This window comes from Natrix helvetica, assembly GCF_964273705.1.
Source record: "Natrix helvetica genome assembly, chromosome: 8".
In the NCBI taxonomy this organism is placed as follows: domain Eukaryota; kingdom Metazoa; phylum Chordata; class Lepidosauria; order Squamata; family Natricidae; genus Natrix; species Natrix helvetica.
The window spans coordinates 23,338,825-23,358,427 of NC_138559.1; the positions used below are offsets into that span (position 1 = coordinate 23,338,825).

The 19,603-nt window shown below is 46.1% G+C and overlaps 2 protein-coding genes across 2 annotated transcripts in view; both read left to right on the forward strand.

Moving 5' to 3' along the window:
- The window catches only part of ACAD8 (acyl-CoA dehydrogenase family member 8), a 30,340-nt gene extending 20,346 nt beyond the window's left edge, over positions 1–9,994 (forward strand). Inside the window, exon 12 of the transcript XR_014175999.1 lies at positions 9,971–9,994. The gene's annotated coding sequence lies outside the window, so the exon portion shown is untranslated. The remainder of the gene's footprint in view (positions 1–9,970) is intronic.
- The window catches only part of GLB1L2 (galactosidase beta 1 like 2), a 40,633-nt gene that overhangs the window by 6,546 nt on the left and 14,484 nt on the right, over positions 1–19,603 (forward strand). The window contains exons 2-11 of the mRNA XM_081960585.1: positions 1,062–1,259; positions 2,629–2,697; positions 3,672–3,767; positions 8,709–8,817; positions 9,597–9,689; positions 12,203–12,284; positions 16,000–16,064; positions 17,689–17,773; positions 18,031–18,168; positions 18,666–18,746. Coding sequence (XP_081816711.1) covers positions 1,062–1,259; positions 2,629–2,697; positions 3,672–3,767; positions 8,709–8,817; positions 9,597–9,689; positions 12,203–12,284; positions 16,000–16,064; positions 17,689–17,773; positions 18,031–18,168; positions 18,666–18,746 — 1,016 coding nt within the window. The remainder of the gene's footprint in view (positions 1–1,061; positions 1,260–2,628; positions 2,698–3,671; positions 3,768–8,708; positions 8,818–9,596; positions 9,690–12,202; positions 12,285–15,999; positions 16,065–17,688; positions 17,774–18,030; positions 18,169–18,665; positions 18,747–19,603) is intronic.

The following is a 19,603-nucleotide window of genomic DNA, read 5'->3' on the forward strand; positions in this document are numbered from 1 at the left end:
CTCGTTAGATTAAGCCGAGCAAATGATGCAAATTGAATTTGGAGGAAGATCAAAGATGACTAGGGAAGGATGGGGGGGGGGGGAAATAAAGCCTACAAATTGACATATTTGGGCTGATGGTGGGAGCGTGCACTTGGGTGTGTGGCATTTCATTTGGAAAAGCTGAAATTGGGAACACTGGGGTGCCTGGGGGGATACAGTTGTGTGTATGCTTCCGTGTCTCCCCTGCTGAATCTGTTAGTCCCTAGGGAAGAATTTCCCTGGCAGATCATCAAATACAGAAAGGACAGCAGAGAGCAACGCCATGTCAAGCTGGCTATGATTTAGAGACTTTAAATAAGCGGCGCAAATAAGAAAGCCATTCCTTGCCTACCATAAAAAGTAACGGACAAAGGAAGACACATTGCTGATGATGTAAATCAGTTCTGTGTTGGGCTAACAGATGCCCAGGTGACCTTGGTACTGTTCTGACTGAGGCTTCCCAAGAGCCTGAAGCAAACTCCCGACAAAAAACCCTTTTATTTATTGACTGAATTCTGCTCATTCACATCCAGCAAAGTCTTTCGAGGGAGGATTTACAGTCACCGACCTTATCTGGCTTGGAGAGCTGCCAGGCCGATCTCTGCAAAACTTGGCCAGGAGTCTCAGAGAGTCACAAACCAATTAAGTGAACTAATTATCTCCTGTAAACTCCACTCCCCTTTCGCTCCTCTTTTATTCCCTCTGGGAGGGGCCATTCATTGCCCACCTGTGGACATAAAAGCCAGCTGTGTGTCCTTTGGTCAGACATCAGGAGATTGGGAGTTCTAGTCACACCTTGGGCATGAAAACTGGCTGGGTGTCCTTTGGCCAATCACCAGGGGACTGGGAGTTCTAGTCCTTCTTTAGGCATGAAAGCCGATTTTGGATGATTACCCCAAATCAACCAGCTGGCTTTCATGCCTACCCCAGGACTAGAGCTCACGGTCTCCCACTTTCTGGCCTGGCGCCTTAACCGCTAGATTAAGCCGACTTTCTAACTGCCTCTGCTACTCTTAACCTTTGCTTTCCTTCCTGTTCAGGTTTAACTTGACGAACGTAATTCCCATGCGGTTCTGGGGTCGAGTGCTGGGCTTGCAGGCGAAGCACTCACAGTTCCTGCTGGAGGATAAGCCCTTTCGCATCCTTGGCGGCTCAATGCACTATTTCCGCATCCCCCGGGAATATTGGAGGGACCGCTTGATCAAGATGAAGGCCTGCGGCCTGAACACCCTCACAACGTAAGGCTGGTCTCCTCTTCATGGCCCGCTCAGCGTTCTGACCCAGGCTTCCTTAGAAAGCAAGAAGCAAAATCTTGGTCCCTGCAAAACCTCTATTATTTACACGACTGTGAATTCCTTTCATTCACAGTCAGCAAAGCTTAGCAAACAGTCTTTCAGAGGAAGGTTTATCCATACGCACCTTATCTCGCTTGGCAAGCTGCCAGATAACTAGTTTCCAAAGGCAGGACAAGGCAACACTTGGCACAGTCTCTTATAGTCACAAACAGAACTTTCCATTCTTGAAATAACCCAAGGAACAAATTGTTTCCTGCAAAAGCCCCCTCCCCATTTTCTCCTCTTTTGTTTTCTATGGGAGGGGCCAATCAGCTCCAAGGTGTGGCTTTACTCTCAAGTCGACACTGTTTTCTTAGTTGTTCTTGTCTTGTGGCAGCTCTGCGCATGCGCACACTGGGAACAGGCTCCAGCTGTTCCTCTGCCTCACTGCTGTTTATCTCCCTCTCTGCCTCCGACGCAGAGCCCTCATCTGAGCTTCCCTCAGCCCCCAGGACTGGCCCATGTTCCTCCCCAACCTCCTCACTGTCCAAATCTGCTGCCAGATCCACCGGCGTGCCACAACACTCAGCTTTGCCTCAATGTAATTGCTGATTTCACATACGGGTAGTCCTTGACTTACGACCTCTAACTTCGTAGCCATTCAGTTCTGACACACACACCTGGGGGTTACTTACAGCCCAGATTCGGTAGTTTCGATGGTTGGGGGAACCCCACAGTCATGGGGTGCTTAGCACCTAGGTTGCCTTAATGGCTGTTGGCAGCATCCTGCTAGCTCTGGGGTCGGCAACCTTAAAGACTCAAAGAGCCATTTGGGCCCGTTTCCCACAGAAAAGAAAACACCCGAAGCTACAAAACTTTTCCCGTGCCTGACTCTTTCCGGAGCGGCCACAGAACTAGCATATTATGTAATTGAATTAAATGTTCTGTTTTCTTCTGAAACGTTTCTTTTCTTGGATTTATCCATGGTTGGCCTACAGGGGGTCGAAAAGCTCAATAAATCCCGGGCTTGCGGGTGTTGCACACTGGCAATTGTGTATATTTTGAGTGACAGGGAGCCTCAGCAGAAGGATGAAAGGGCCACATGCAGCTTCAGACCCGTGGGTTGCTGACCCCGCTGCTAGCTAGCTAAATCCTAGCATTTATTTCCCGTTTGGCCAAACCCACACCCATGGCGAACCATCGGTTCCTGTAGCAACGGTGACATTCACCTAGCAACCATGGCAGGATTTGGTTAACGCATGCGGCAAAAGTCGTAACATCAGATTGGTCACGTGCCTGTACTTAGGAGATATGTATTCACTGCGTGTTCCAGGTATGTCCCGTGGAATCTTCATGAGGCCGTCAGAGGGAACTTTGATTTCAGCGGAAACTTGGATCTGCAGTATGTATCAGGCAATTTTCCTTTTCTTTACGAAACAAATCTAGTGATCCCCAAAATCCGTTTTCGTCTGATATCAAATGTATATGTGCTGAATTGATCATTCTTACGCAGTACTAGGAGGCAGAGGGGTGATTTTAGAAGTGAAAAGGTGGTGGGATAGTTTGAGTTGGAAAATCAGAAACACAGGAGGTTCTCGTGCTGTTGGTTGTAATAAAAACGATTGGGCATTATGTACACAGATTTGAGATGTATAAATAAAAGTAGAATTTCAATAGAATATATGAGTATCAGCATAAGATGGTGATTTGGGGGTGGGGGAGATGAGAGAGAGAGATGAGAGAGAAGGAGAAAAAGAAATGGGAGAGAGAGATGAGAAAGAGATGAGAGAGAGAGAAAGATGAGAGAGACGTGCGAGAAAGATGAGAGAGAGACGAGAGAGAAAGAAACGAGAGAAAGAGATGAGAGAAAAAGAGATGAGAGAGAGAAAGATGAGAGAAAGCGAAAGAGATGAGAGGGAGCGAGAAAGAGAAAAAACTACATTTGAGCCTTGATAGCTATAACTTTTGCAAACTCTATAAAACTATCAGCAGAATTTAGTTGGCAGGAAAATTTCACGAGTCCCTTTTAATAATCCCTACATTCTATAATTAGGTTTTTAGATAAAGTTAGTTTTTCAGCCATGGTGGCACAGTGTTTAGAATACAGTATTGCAGACTAATTCTGCCAACGGCCAGGCGTTCGATCCTGACCAGCTCAAGGTTGACTCAGCCTTCCATCCTTTCGAGGTCGGTAAAATGAGGACCCAGATTATTGGGGGCAAAATGCTCACTCGGCAAACCGCTTAGAGCGGGATACAAAGAACTGTGAAGTGGTATATAAATGTTAAGTGCTATTGCTATTTTGAGCTTCCTTTGCTAAATTTGAGTCCCCTCTGCCCTTGCAGTGCTGTTGCCATTTCTCCTTTGCTTCTCTAGGGCTTTTCTTAGGATAGCAGAAGAAGTAGGACTATGGGTGATACTGCGTCCTGGGCCATATATATGCTCAGAGTGGGACCTCGGTGGCCTGCCCAGGTAAGTCTGAATGATTTGGACTTCTGTGTAAAATGTTACTCCTTAACTATGTCTTCAGCTTTCATAAGTCTAATTTTAAGGAAAAGAAATCTGGTAATTAGAGCATAAATAAGAGCCATGGTGGCGCAGTGGTTAGAGTGCAGTATGGCAGGCTACTTCTGCTGACTGCCGGCTGCATGCAATTTGGCAGTTCGAATCCCTCCAGGCTCCAGGTCGACTCAGCCTTCCGTCCTTCCGAGGTTGGTAAAATGAGGACCCAGATTGTTGGGGGAGGGCGGGGGCAATAGGCTGACTCTGTAATCCGCTCAGAGAAGGCTGTAAAAGCACCGTGAAGGGGTATATAAGTCTTAAATGCTATTCCGATTGTTATTCCTATTCCCGTGGTGGCATAGTTGTTAGAATGCAGTATTGCAGGCTACTTCTGCCCACAGCCAGAAGTTCAATCCTAACTGGCTCAATGTTGACTCAGCCTTACATCTTTCCAAGGTCGGTAAAAAGAGGACCCAGATTGTTGGGGGCAAAATGCAGACTCTGTAAACTGCTATTTTTTCCTTCCTTCCTTCCTTCCTTCCTTCCTTCCTTCCTCCCCTCCCCTCCCCTCCCCTCCCCTCCCCTTCCCTTCCCTGTGGTTAGAATACAATATTGCAGGATAACTTTGCCCAGAGCCAGGAGTTCAATCCTGACCGACTCAAGGTTGACTTAGCTTTCTGTCCTTCTGAGGTGGGTAAAATGAGGACCCACATTGTTGGGGGCAAATATGCTGACTCTGTAAACCACTCAGAAAGGGCTATAAAGCACTATGAAGCGGTATATAAGTCTAAGTGCTATTGCTACTGCTGTAGCCAAATAGAACTAATACTCCAGACAAACTCAGGGGTCATTCCTTTGCAGTGAACCTTGTTTATCACATTGTTTTATTTTAAATATTCTACATAATAGGCTCTTCCTTCCCAAATGAAATGTATCCGGTCTGCATAGAGCTGATTTGGTTTCCTGTTAGCAGCAAGCTTTCTGCTGGGGGTGTTCCTTCCAACTGATATTTCTTTTGGTTCAGAGCAATATTTCCTCAGCCTTTCGCCTTCCTGACATTCTAGATGTTGCTGCTTCAAAGCCTAAGTTGCAGCTCCTAAACTGGAGAAGCCTCTTTAAATAGGAAACAAAAAAAGGCAGAAGGAAATTTTCCTGCAGATTAAAGTTCTGTACTGCGATGTCAACCGCTTTTTCAAGAGGCAACTGGACTTCCTTGGTTTTTTTGCCCCCTTGAAGACGTTTCACTTCTCATCCAAGAAGCTTCTTCAGTCCTGACTGGACGATGGGGAATGGAAGGATTTATACTCCTTGTAGAGTTTCCTGCCTAAGCAGGGGGTTGGACTAGAAGACCTCCAAGGTCCCTTCCAACTCTGCTATTCTATTCTAACTTCCCCGTTTCTCAGTTTAGATTGTTACAGAAAGTGCATCAGCGAAGCCCGGCCTTCTGTTGAAATTCACTCTCGACGCACTTTGGAGCCGTGGACAAGCGATATTTTGACCCTGGAGTTCAGAGACTTAAAAGCAGAACCGGGGGCGGGAGGAGGGAGGGAGAGGATGGCCTGACAAAGGACAAGTTATCTCAGGAATTTGGAGCCCTGTCGTCAAAGCTATGGAGATGGAGAAGGAAGAGGGGGGGAAAGGGAACAATAGGCCAGCTTATGCAGGGTGACGGGGGTAAGAACTTGCCCGATGCCAGAGTGTTTTCCTTCCCACCCAGAATAAAAGTGCCATTTGTTCCTTCTGCATTCAATTATTCAGCATAAAAGCACTTTCTGCCTTCCTTCCTTCCATTTGCTCCCTCCCTTCACGCCTATTTCACATAAAAGCAGCGGATAACATTTTTCCAGAGAACGATTTGGGGATCCATAATGGCGGAGAGCATATGTAGGCCATGCTGGCTCATCTTAGGCACGGAAAATAGCGTCCGCGCCTTAGTATCTTGATTTCTGGCTGTCTTTTCAGACCAGAGGGGGCAAGTAGAATAGTTGTGGCTTGGGGTGGAGCTGTGGGGGAGTGGTGCGGTGGCCTAGAGGTGGAGCTCTCGCCTCACAATCAGAAGGCTGTGAGTTCAATCCTAGGTAGAGGCAGATGTTTCTCTCTCTGGGTGCACTGAGAATGTATCTGCCAAACAAAACTCCGCATTGGCGACAGGAAGAGCATCTGGCCATTCATTTATTTAGTCATGTTTAGGTAGTGTATATTGGAGATGGTGACCCTTTGAGAGCTGCATGCAGCGAAATTTCATTTTAATGCATGCTGATTAGTGTACATTCAAAGTGACAATGAAATTATTCTAAGTCTTAAGTCATAAATGATCCCTAGGGAAGCCTTCTGGATTTACTCCCGTCCTTTCGGTCATGGCTAGCTGGGGAATTCTGGGAGTTGAAGTCCACAGGTCTTCCAAGTTGCCATGGTTGACCTCTCTGCTGTGAAACACCTGGGGGGGGGGAACAATATTGGCAACACCTGTAATAAGAGAGTTTTGGTCTTTGACGCTGATCATCTAGCTTCAGGTGACTTCTTGCCAGTGGTGAAATTCAATTTTTTTACTACCAGTTCCGTGGGCGTGGCTTGCTGGGCGTGTCAGGGGAAGGATCCTGCAAAATCTCCATTCCCTCCCCACTCCAGGGGAAGGATCCTGCAAAATCTCCATTCCCTCCCCACTCCAGGGGAAGGATCCTGCAAAATCTCCATTCCCTCCCCTCTCCAGGGGAAGGATCCTGCAAAATCTCCATTCCCTCCCCACTCCAGGGGAAGGATCCTGCAAAATCTCCATTCCCTCCCCTCTCCAGGGGAAGGATCCTGCAAAATCTCCATTCCCTCCCCACTCCAGGGGAAGGATCCTGCAAAATCTCCATTCCCTCCCCTCTCCAGGGGAAGGATCCTGCAAAATCTCCATTCCCTCCCCACTCCAGGGGAAGGATACTGCAAAATCTCCATTCCCTTCCCACTCCAGGGGAAGGATACTGCAAAATCTCCATTCCCTTCCCACTCCAGGGGAAGGATCCTGCAAAATCTCCATTCCCTCCCCACTCCAGGGGAAGGATATTGCAAAATCTCCATTCCCTCCCCACTCCAGGGGAAGGATACTGCAAAATCTCCATTCCCTTCCCACTCCAGGGGAAGGATACTGCAAAATCTCCATTCCCTCCCCACTCCAGGGGAAGGATATTGCAAAATCTCCATTCCCTCCCCACTCCAGGGGAAGGATATTGCAAAATCTCCATTCCCTCCCCACTCCAGGGGAAGGATACTGCAAAATCTCCATTCCCTTCCCACTCCAGGGGAAGGATACTGCAAAATCTCCATTCCCTCCCCACTCCAGGGGAAGGATATTGCAAAATCTCCATTCCCTCCCCACTCCAGGGGAAGGATCCTGCAAAATCTCCATTCCCTCCCCACTCCAGGGGAAGGATACTGCAAAATCTCCATTCCCTTCCCACTCCAGGGGAAGGATACTGCAAAATCTCCATTCCCTTCCCACTCCAGGGGAAGGATACTGCAAAATCTCCATTCCCTCCCCACTCCAGGGGAAGGATCCTGCAAAATCCCCATTCCCTCCCCACTCTGGGGCCAGCCAGAGGTGGTATTGCCGGTTCTTCGAACCACTCAAAATTTCCGCTACCAGTTCTCCAGAACCTGCTGGATTTCATCCCTGCTTCTTGCCCTGTGCAAAATTCCACAGAAGCTGCCCTTAGTCAGACTGGGAATTTAACCTGATTTGGCCTGCATTTTTGGCTGATTCTTCAGCTGATCTCCATCTTTCTTTCTAGTGACTGGAACGAACGGCTGACTTCCTCCTTTTCCTTTATTTTCCTTCACTTGGTTTTATTTCTTCCCTCTGGGGAGAATCTCTGGATGTCAGGCCCTGAAGCAATACTCTTGATGCGTCCGACGTCATCTCTGAAAGTCCTTCCTAGTTACCGGGTCCCAAGGGAGTCACCGACACTCACCAGTCCTGCTTATTTTTTTATTTTTATTTTTCCACTTGTCTTTGCCACCAGAGATTGAGTTTCTCCAGAGAATCTTGGCTCAAAGAGACTTTCTGCCTCTCTCTTTTAACCTTCCCCAGCTTCTTTTCAAGGGAGCTGACTTTTGAGTTGGTTTTCTCCAATTCCACGCCGTTGCATTTTTCAAATGTTTTCAGTTATTTAAACCTGCAATTTGAGGCAAGTTTAGAAAGGGGAAAAAACAAACACCATGGGCTTGGCATTCTAGGACAAACTTACCTAATTTGAACTTGTGTTCAAGGCCGATGCAGCCTTAAGCAAAACATCTCCCCTTTTCTAAATTCAAAAAATCATGAAACGCATATAGCTATTAAGAAAAAGTGTGGTCCTTTCTCTAGGAAAAATGCCACGCAAAATGTGTTGCATTAGAAAAGGTTTAGAAAAAGCAAAGGTAAAATGGATAGAAAAAATATTATATTGCACCTGTTAGAATTGTCCAAGATACCTCCCTCCCTCCCCTTTGCTTCTTTCTGTTGTTTTTTCTTTCCCCCTCTCTTCCCTTTGCTTCATTTTCTTTCTCTCTCTCTCTCTCTTTCATTTTTTCTTTCTCTCTCTAGCTCCCCTTTGCTTCTTTGTCTTCTTTCTTTCTTTCTTTCTCTCCCTCTATTTCCCTCTCTCTTTTTCTCTCTCCCCCCTTCTTTCCTTCCTACGTATCTACCTAACTGTGCAGCGTAAGCTTTTTTCTACCCACTTTTCTTCAGATGTGTATGTGCATGCAGGTGTCTGTGTATGAATATTTTAAGGAGCTTCTTCAAGCATTTAAAAATGATTTAAAACCAAGCTGAATGTCCAGTCCAAAATTAAGGGAGGGTGAGCAAAAAACTGTCGGCGGTCACAAGGATTTCCTTTTTATTTCATCTTCTCCTATTTTAATTGATTACCTGATTGTCTTCTTTCCTAGCTGGTTGCTTCAGGATCCTGAAATGCAACTGAGGACAACTTACAAGGGTTTCACCGAGGCTGTAGATTCTTACTTTGACAACCTAATACCCCAGGTGGTCCATCTTCAGGTAAATAAAATCACACCATTTATTTACTTATTCCTAGGGTTTCTTTTTCTTTTCCTTTTTTTTAAATCACTCGATCTTTATCTCACCAGAATTAAAAACCAGGTAGATGCTATCATGTCCAAACGCCCCAGATTAATTTTCTAAATCTTCCTGGGATTCTATTAAATGTTCAAATGTATCCTAAACATCTTTCTTTCTTTCTTTCTTTCTTTCTTTCTTTCTTTCTTTCTTTCTTTCTTTCTTTCTTTCTTTCTTTCTTTCCTGCTTTCCTTTCTTCCTTCCTTCTTTTTCTTTTTCTCCTCCCTCCCTCTTTCATTTATTCCTTCCTTCCTCCTCTTTCTTTCTTTCTTTCTTTCTTTCTTTCTTTCTTTCTTTCTTTCCTGCTTTTCTTCCTTCCTTCCTCCTTTTTCTTTCTTCCCCTCTTTCTTTCTTTCTTTCTTTCCTTCCTTTATTCTTTTTCTTTCTTTCTCCTCCCTCCTTCTCTTTCTTTATCTTTCTTTATTCCTTCCTTCTTTTTCTTTCTTTCTTCTTTCTTTCTTTCTTATTGGTGGTAAGGAGAGGGTACAGCATGTGATTTACTCCATCTCTGCCTCCTGGAAGTGTTTCTTGATCCAGAGGGAACTTTTGGTTTCTCTTTTAAACTGGAACTTCGGACCAAGCCGTGGAGAGGCAAGACAAAAACTGTACAGAGTCCACCTCCATAAAACCTGTCCCAAACACAGTAATTAGACCCTCCACCTGCACCCCATTTGCTTATGTTCTTCTGCTTGTCTTCCCAGTACAAGAACGGAGGGCCTATTATAGCCGTGCAGGTGGAGAACGAATACGGCTCCTATGCCCAAGACCAAAATTACATGGCCTACATAAAGCAGGTAAAACGATCCCTCCACCTCTTTTGAACTGAAAATAAAATGCTGAAGGTTACATAAAAGCAAAACAAGCACACACAAACACACACACACTCACAAATGCACATGCACACACAAAGCCACACAAGAGTTGATACATCCTAGAATTGATCTGATGGATCTCATGGGACAGGAGACGTAGTCATATTTATTAATTTCTTAGATTTATACATCCATCCATCTCACTGTCCAGCAACTTTTGATGATCGACAGGATAACGTCTATGGAGATTCTCCGTCATTCAGGTCATGGTTGTCCCAAAGGTGCTTTTTCAAGAGATAACCGTACTTTCTGCTTTTTCTTGGAAGACATTTCAGTTCTCATTCAAGAAGCTTCTTCAGCTCTGACTTGAAGAAGCTTCTTGGGTAAGAAGCGAAACGTCTTCAAAGAAAACAAAAACAGAAAGTCCATTTGCCTCTTGAAAAAAAGCGCCTTTGGGACAGACAGGAGTAATATAGTAATATGAAAGTTACTGGGGGTGGGGGTGGGAAACATCTTAAATAGTAAGATGATTTTATTTTATTCGTTTTGTTTTACTATTTTTTAAATGTATTGACTGCCGATCTCTAAAGCTCCTAAGAGCAACAGAGCCAGTTCTTAGAAGACGTTTTGGTCACCACGATGTAAAAAGGATGTGGAGACTCTAGAAAGAGTGCAGAGAACAGCAACAAGGAGGATTAGGGGACTGGAGGCTGAAACATGAAGAACGGTTGCAGGAACTGGGTATGTTTAGCTTAAGAGAAAGAAGGACTAGGGGAGACATGATAGCATTATTCCAATATCTCAGAGGTTGCCACAAAGAAGAGGGAGTCAAACTATTCTCCAAAGCACCTGAGGGTAGAAGAAGAAGCAACGGGTGGAAACTAATCAAGGAGAGAAGCAACCTAGAACTGAGGAGAAATCTCCTGACAGTTAGAACAATTAATCAGCGGAACAACTTGCCTCCAGAAGTTGTGAATGCTCCAACACTGGAGGCTTTTAAGAAGAGGTTGGACAGCCAATTGTCTGAAGTGGTGTAGGGTTTCCTGCCTAAGCAGGGGGTTGGACTAGAAGACCTCCAAGGTCCCTTCCAACTCTGTTATTCTGTTAAGACATGCGAAGGTTAGACAGCCATCCACCAGGGCCACTTTAATTGGGATTCCTCTTGTGAAAGAGATTCCAAAGCTTTCTTGCAAAAGCAGAGAGAGATCTTCCTGCTCTTCCAAAGCAAATAGTTTGCAAATCACAAAACGAACCTTTGGCCCCCTAGTAAAAGATGTGGAGCCTCCTTTGCCGTAGATTATTTTTGCAAAGCAGACCGAAGGTGCCTTGCAAAACCCTGGTAATCCGGGGCTAAGGCAGAAGGACGGCTAATTTGATTAAGATCTCCTGCTGTCATCTCACCCAGCAAAGAGAACTTGGCAAGTTCCCACCTGTGTCCTGGGCAGGCAGTTGCTGGGAGATTATCAGTTTTAGCTTGGCGAATCCTCCTGAAGCTGCACCCCCATCCCTTACCTGGTGGCAATGCTTGCTGGTGCCAGGATTACCTGTTGTTCTGACCGAGGCTTCCCCAAAAAGTACGAAGCACATTCCTGATCCCGACAAAACCCTTTTTTATTAAACAAATGTGAATTCCTCTCATTCACATTCAGCAAAGGCCTGGCAAACAGTCTTTCAAAGGTGAAGTTATGGTCACAGACCTAATCTAGCTTGGAAAGCTGCCATGTAAATATTTTGCAAATAAGGTGCAGTGCAAGGAAAGACTGGGCACAGAGTCTCTGAGATTCACGGACAGATCTTCACACTCCTGAAATGAATCTAACGAATGAAGGAACAAATTGTTTCCTGCAAAAGCCCACTCCCCTTTCACTCCTCTTTTGTTTCCTATGGGAGGGGCCATTCACCATCCACCTGTGGCTTTATTCCCAAATCGATTCCTGTTTTTTAGCTATTCCCTTCATCTGGCAACTTTTTGCATGGGCACACTGGGAACAGGCTCCAGCTGTTCTTCTGCCTCACTGCTGTTGAGCTCCCTCTCTACCTCTGACTCAGAGCCCTTGTCTGAGCTTTCCTTAGTCCCCGGGACTGGCCCATGTTCCTCCCCAACCTCCTCACTGTCCGACTCTGCTGCGAGCTCCACTGGCAGCCGGTGGGCCACAACATTTATGAGTTATTCAAGGCAGTGAATTTATCTAATGCACCTTTTTAATTTTATTTTTCTCGTTACAACAATCTGGTGAGGTTGGTTGGTTTCCGAGAGAGGGATTGGCCGAAATCGCAAAGGCAACTGGACTTGGTTTAACATCAGTTAGAAACGAAGAAGCTTCTTGAATGAGAAACAAAGAAAGTCCACTTTGTCTTTTGGAGATGCACCTTTGGGACATCTGGGTCAGGATGACAGTGATCCCGGAAAGAGTAACTCCCTTCAAACCGTGGTTTGTTCCTTGATCCTGGCTTCTTCTGGAACTTCAGCCTGGTCATCCTTCTTTTTCTCGCAGGCCCTGTTGAGCAGGAAGGTGGTGGAGTTATTGTTGACCTCAGATAATAAAGATGGTCTGAAAGCCGGCACCGTAGAAGGAGGTCAGTTGTGTGATTCTGGAGCAAAGTTGTGACTGAGATTTAAAAAAAAAGAAGTGTCACTGTACACCTATCCTCTACAATTTTGCAAAAGGGCATTGTGGTGCTTTTTGTTTAAACGCATGTGACTAAACAGCAGCACTGTAAAGTATTTGTATAGGCCTTAGAAAGCTTTTGAAATCATTCCTCTGTTAAGGTCCATCTGCTTTGACCATGCTTAAGGTAAAGGTTCCCCTCGCACAGATATGCTGGCCGTTCCTGACTCTAGGGGGCAGTGCTCATCTCCATTTGAAAGCCAAAGAGCCAGCACTGTCTGAAGACGTTTCCGTTGTCATGTGGCCAACATGACTAAATGCCAAAGGTGCACGGAACGCTCTTACCTTCCCACCAAAGGTGGTCCCTATTTTTCTACTTGCATTTTTGTGAGCTTTCAAACTGCTAGGTTGGCAGAAGCTGGGACAAGTAACGGGAGCTCACTCCGTTACGCGGTGCTAGGGATTCGAACCGCCGAACTGCCGACCTTTCTGATCGACAAGCTCAGCGTCTTAGCCACTGAGCCACGGCTTCCTTTCATGCCCCACCTAAGCATCCCCAGGTTGGGGACCACTCCTCTATTTAAAGCTCAAAGTGTATGGGTAATGCCGGACTTGTAACCCTTCATCTAGCAGTTTCAGCAGTACTGGGAAAAACAAGAGAGTTACCACCAATTGATTAAAAATATGGTTGATTGCTTAGAATTTAAATAATTTAAATTCTGCCCACCCACCCACACCCCTCATTTTGCTTTGCCAATAAAGCCTCTGATCCTTCTGGTAGTAGGACAGATTTGTGAGACTAATGAGAAAGAATTTGGGTGTATATAATGCTTAAAATTGCTAGACCTGTCCATGCTGCTGGCCATGGCTTCTGACACTCCATTGCTACATCCTATTTTCCTTGTTTGATGCCTCCTGCATGCAAAGGGTGAGTGCGTAATTTTTACGGTCGGCTTCCAGAATGTCTCTGTGTGTGTGTGTGTGTGTGTGTGTGTGTGTCTGTTTGCCTGCTAATTTATTAAAACTTATTTTCATCCCGTTAGTATGCTCCAGGCAAGTCACCCAATCAGATATGCAGAAAGAACTTTGCTAAACCTAATCAAAATGATAAGATGAATTTCATGATGACAGATTGCAACGCTCTGGCTCAAAATTAAGAGTTTGCCCTTCTCTGCAAATTAACAGAGAAATGGCCAAACCAGAGGCCAGAATGAATGAATGAATACATAAATAAATAAATGCAAGCCAGGTAATCTAATGAAGAGAAGGACTAGGCATGACTGGAGAGCTTTCTTCCAATATTGGAAGCCTGTCACAGAGAGGAGAGGGTCAACGGAGTCTCCAAAGAACAAGAAGTAACGGATGGAGACTTATCAAAGAGAGAAGTCCTAGAACTAAGAACTATGGAGAAATTCCCTGACAGGGAGAACAATTAGCCCGTGGGACGGCTTGCCTCCAGATGTTGTGGGGGGAAACCATGCCTGGAGGTTTTGAAGACGAGACTGGGCAGCCACCTGTCCAGAGTGGTATAAAATCTCCTGCTTGAGCAAGGGGGGTGGACTGGAAGATCTCCAAGGTCCCTTTCCAACTCTGTGACTCTGTAAATAAACCCCACCTGAGCCGATGGTGAATCTTCGGCTAAGCCCCACCGAGTGCCGAAAAGAGAGTGCGCACATGCTCGTCCGGCGTGCAACCAGGAAGAGGAGCTGCCCAGGGGGCATGCATGTGCCTGGAAATTAACCTTCCAGTATGTGCATGCGCGCCAGCCAGAGGTGGGTTCCTACTGTTTTGGCCGAGTAGGTAGTAACTTGGCCCTCCATGCACCCAAACCGGTTCTATTGTTGGTGGCGCCATCTTGATTTTTGATTCTGCGCATACGGAGAACAATCTCCATTGCAGGAATGTACTTTCCCCCCCTCCTTTTTTAATGTTCTGCGCACTCACAGACCTTTTTTGGTGTACATGCGTAGGCATTTTTTTGCACCGAACCGGCAGTAATGCCGGTAGCAATCCACCCCTGGCGCTGGCCACCTAATATTCTGCTTACTGGTGCTCATGTGCACGCAACGATCCGCTGGCCAGCACCCATGCTCACGCCGGAAAACAGAAGGCCAGCTCTTCCAGTCTCCGGCCCTGCTGCATGCACAAAACCCAGCTGATTGTCGTGCACTCGTGCGTGCCAGAAACCAGGAAGAGGAACGGGCAACGCCCCACATGCCAGGCGACGTGGCTCCATGTGCCGCTTTGGTCAGGCGCGCCATAGGTTTGCCATCACGGGCTTAGTTCAAAATCATGTCATTTTCCCGAACGATTCTGTTTGCCCAGTCTTAATGCGGAGATTCTCTTTGCTGGCTTTGAAGCAGAGCCCAAGCACCTGCAGTGCCCACACGGCCACTTCCTGTTGGCCTTTGCCCTTTTGAAGCCCCAGGCTCAGAGGACTGTCCAGCAGGCTGCCCATTTGGGCCATCCCATCCCGTGTAAATGTTCCTCCTTCTCGTAAGTGGCAGCCGTTCCCTCCTTCGTCCACGCGGAGTCGCTCTCTCTCCGAGTGCTAGGGACAATGGAGGAGGGTGGGGGAAGAGAGCTTTGAGCCTGGTTGCTCTGTGCTTTTGCACAAATGTGTTGACTGCCTGTGAGCGCTTTCTTGCTCGCTCGCTCATTCATCCTCTGGCTGGGAGTTGTGCGTCCCAGCAGGCTCGTGCGCCTGATCCCAGCCCCTGCTTCAGATGTCACAACAATCTGCTCATTAGAGTCAACATGTCACGTTAATCAGGAATGTGGAATAATGAGGGCCCTGAGTGATGCCACGATGACAACCTCGGAAGAAGTGGCTGTGAGAATACACAAAGTGCGCATTAGAAGGCAGGCTGGAAAAAGAAAGGAGAAGAAAGGAAGTGTTTTCTTCCCGCGAGAGAAAATGCCTTCCTGGATCGTGTAGGTGCAGTTCTGTCTTTCTCTGTCTCTCTCTCTCTGTCTCTCTCTCTCTGTCTCTCTCTCTCTCTCTCTCTTACCCTTTCTTTCTTTCTTTCTCTCTCTCTCTCCCTCTTCCACTCTCACTCCCTCTTTGTCTCTCTCTGTCTTTCTCTCTCTCACACACAGACACTGTCTTTCTCTCTCCCTCTCACTCACAGGAAGGGGGGAAGGGATAGAAAGAGAAGGAGAGAAGAGGGTAGGAGGGGGAAGAGGAAGAGAGGAGTAGGGGAGAGGCAAGGGAAGGAGGAAAGGGAAAGGAGAGGAGGAAGGAAGACAGTAGAGAAGGGAGGGAAGGTGAAAAGGAAAAAGTAGGGTGGTGATAATACAAAATAGGCTTGTGGGATGATAAGCAAAGCAACTCAGAATGTATATTTTAACCTTTTATATGGGAAAACAAATATGTAAAAGTGATAAAGATAAATAAGAACAATGACTGTGTGATTGTATACCTTTAACTATATATAAGAGAATAAAAATTTAAAAAGAAATTATGAAAAAATATTGGAAGACTGCTATCCTGTTACCCCTGGTCCTTCTCTTCCCCTTAAGAACCACAGCAAAACAAAGATGTACAATTAACAGTTTCCTTAGTTAGCCGCCGAAATTTTGCTCCCAGTTGCAGTCATAAGTCGAAGGATTCCCTGTGGATTCACTGCTGTTGCGGCCTGATTGAAATCTTTCCTTGTTCTGCCCGTTTTCCCTCTTAACAGCTTTGGCCACAATCAACTTTCAGAAGATAGAGCCTGGAATCCTGACCTCCCTCAGCAAACTGCAGGTAAGGAAGACGCTTCCCGAGGTGAGGTCATCTTCTTGTAGTGTGTTTTATGATCGGAGAGCTTGGAGGGTGCCATGTGCAAAAAAAAAAAATGTCGATGTTTTCAATTCCTGGATCTATATTTATTTATGACCAGCCGATAATCCGGCTATTTATTTATAGAGGGAAAATGTCCGGGCCAAACTTAATTTCTAATGTTGGATTTTCCCCCCTTACAAGACGGAGTCCCCTTGTGGAGTACTGTGAAGCCGTTGCCATGGCAAGTGCAATGCGCTGCACAGTAGAAGCCAATTTACAGGAGTACAGTAGAAGCCATTTTAAGGCACAACAGGCTGTATCTTAACAGAACATCCCTCCCCAAGGGGTGTTAGGGGTGTCTTACCTCCACAGTGTTTTTTTTTTCTCCAGAGAGTAAGTCATCTGTGTACCGAGTTTGGTTGAAATTGCTTGAGACGTTCCAGAGTTATTTTGGAACATACACACACACAGCCATTTTTATATAAGTAGAAAGAAAGAAAGGAGGAGGAGGAGGAGGAGGAGAAAGAAGAAGAAGAGGAGCAGGAAGAAAAGGACAATAGATAGATAGATTGCTTTCCAAACGTAAATTCTTCCCCAGGTTACTTGGGGTTCATTTTCTGCAGCCCAAATGATCATTAGAGACCCACAATTGGTGGCTGCTCAATTGAGCCCCAAAGAATTTATACCCAGACAGAGCTGGCTTTCGGAGAAATGTATTTAGTTGATGTGCCTGGAGGAAGATTGTCTTTATCCTTCTTGTCAACAATCGGTAAATAACCCACTGAGAAGCTCATTGATTCCTCGGTTGGTGCAGGAGCTGGACGTGAAGAAGATAACAAAAGTCATTTCCGTTTTCATTGAATCCTCCCCTCGCGCTCGGTGTTCGTTTTATTTTTAAAAAGAGGCATTCGTTCTCTGATCTTCACCCAGGAGGTCTTTCAAAATGGCTTATGTCTCAGAAATGCTAGGTGGTTCTTGGCCTGTAGGCTCAAATTCTAAAAAGCGCGGCATTCAAGGAAAAAGAGACAGGGAAGAAGAGAGAGGGGAAGAAATAGAAAAATCAAGGATTAGTTAATGTATCACAACAGAATTACAGCCCCGGAGACTGAATTCTAGTCTTAGGTAAGAAATCTGGTTGAGTGACTTTGGGCCAGCCACCAGGAGACGGTGAGTTCTAGTTCTGTCTTGAGCATTAATGCCAGCTAGGTGACTTTGGGCAATCACTAGGAGACTGGGAATTCTAGTCCCACCTTCCACATGAAAGTCGGCTGGGTGACTTTGGGCTCAATCACCAGGAGACTGGGAGTTCTAGTCCCGCCTTAGGCATGAAAGCTGTCTGGGTGACTTTGAGCCAATCACCAGGAAACTGGGAGTTCTAGTCTTGCCTTAGGCATGAAAACTGGCTAGGTGACTTTGGACCAGTCACCAGGAGCCCGGGAATTCTAGTCCCACCTTAAACATGAAAATCGGCTGGTGTCTTTTGGGCCAATCACCAGGAGACGGTGAGTTCTAGTCTCAAACATTTCTGCGTTCAGAGTTAAATGATTGCCGAGTGAAGACTTCAAACGAGGCCATGCATTCGCCTGGTGTGTTTGCCCTTTTTCAGCATGACAAGCCAACGATGGTCATGGAGTACTGGACTGGTTGGTTTGATAGCTGGGGAGGAACTCACAACGTCTTTGACGCAGACGGTAAGTTGTTTGCTGGCACAGTTCCTTCTCCGCCGGCGTCCCCAACCCTCTGCCCTCCTCCTCTCTTCTAATTATTGCTCCAAACAATAGCAGAGGCAGATGTGGGCCTCCAGATGTGGTCTCCTGGCATGGCTTTATGTTACCAAAGGTCACCTTGGCTTATACAAACAGTCCTCGACTTATAACCATTCATTTAGTGCCCATTCTGAGTACGCACTAGTGCTGTGTTGCACGAGAAGTTTTCTTTATCTCTGCAGAGATGCTGATAAGGGTTGAGTATGTCCTCCAGCAAGGAGCCTCCATCAATCTGTACATGTTCCACGGAGGGACCAATTTTGGATTCATGAACGGCGCTCTGCATTTTAACGACTACAAGGCCACCATCACCAGCTACGGTAAGCTTCCCTTGGCCCATCAGGCCCGGCTCGCAAAGAATGCCCGGGAGGTGAAGGCAGAAGCAGCCAGTTAGTTCCCAACTATATTGAATTCTACTCTATAGTGCAATATTAATGCAATAACGGTTTTTCAATTCAATGGCATAGAATGTGAAGGATGTGTGTCTTTGTTTTATTTTTATAGACATCTTATGTATAACTAGTGCTGATAACCCGGCGTTGTCTGGGTATTTATTTATAGGGGGGAAATGTCATTACCAAACTAGATAACATCATCAGTGCTAGTAAGCAGTGCTATCCAAACTTAAGTCTATTGTGAGAAAGTAAACACTGGAATTGTTCCCAATCTGACTTAAGAGTGTTGTGTGAATCCAGTGTACGTGTAAGTGTGTGTGTTTGTGTTACATTTGTGATTTCCATGATTTGCACCTATAAGTAAGGTAAACTAGGTCCCCCCCTCCCCCCCATTTGCTCTACTTTTTTTTTCTTTTTTTCAGATTATGACGCTGTGCTGACGGAGGCTGGGGATTATACCGCCAAGTACTTCAAACTTCGCAAGCTTTTTTCCAGCATGATAGGTAATTGCATGAATAAAGGAGCACCATCTCTGTCTTCTCTGGAAGCCAGTGTGGGCGAGAGGAGCCCAGCTTGAAAACTGGCCCCACCCCGTGGGCATGTGGGACCCTCAGCTGCTTCCGGTGTAGCTTCATCCCATTGATCAGCCAGGGGCTGCTTTCTGGAGAGGGGGGAAGGGGGAGAGGGGAGGTTTGTTCTGAGTCACCTTCCTCTTGGAAAGTGACTTCCAAGGCTGTAAGGAAGTGTTGAGTCTTTGTATAACAACATGGGTGGACTTAAAGCACATGTTGATTGGAAAGAGGAGAGGGGTGAGGACAGAGGGAGAAGAGGAGGGAGGGTGGGAGGAAGGAAAGAATAGGGAGGAAGGAATAAGGAGGGAGGAAGGAAGGAATAGGAAGGAAGGAATAGAGAAGGAGGAAAGGAAGGAAGGAATAGGGAGGGAGGGAGGAATATGGAGGAAGGGAGGAAGGAAAAAGGAAGGAATCGGGAGGAAGGAAAAAATAGGAAGGAATAGGAAGGAAGGGAGGAATAGGGAGAGAGGGAAGGGGGGTGGGAGTGGAAAGGGGGAGGCAGGCAGGGAAGGAGAGAAACTTCTATATATCTTCCCTTTTTCCTTCCCCCATCCCTCCCTCAGTCTTGTATTTCCAGAACTCTTCCCTGGGCAGTAAATACCTCCTCCCCAGTCTCACTTTGTCTGGAAGCATTTTCTTCGACCATAGAAAGAGGCTTTTTCAGTGCTGTCTCCTTTTGAGTCGGGCTCCATTCTGGATGACATGAATAAATTCCCGAATTTTCTCCATAGTACAGTAGCGCAGTGTTTTACCATAGCCTTCCTCCAGGGTGTAAGTTTTTGTTTTCT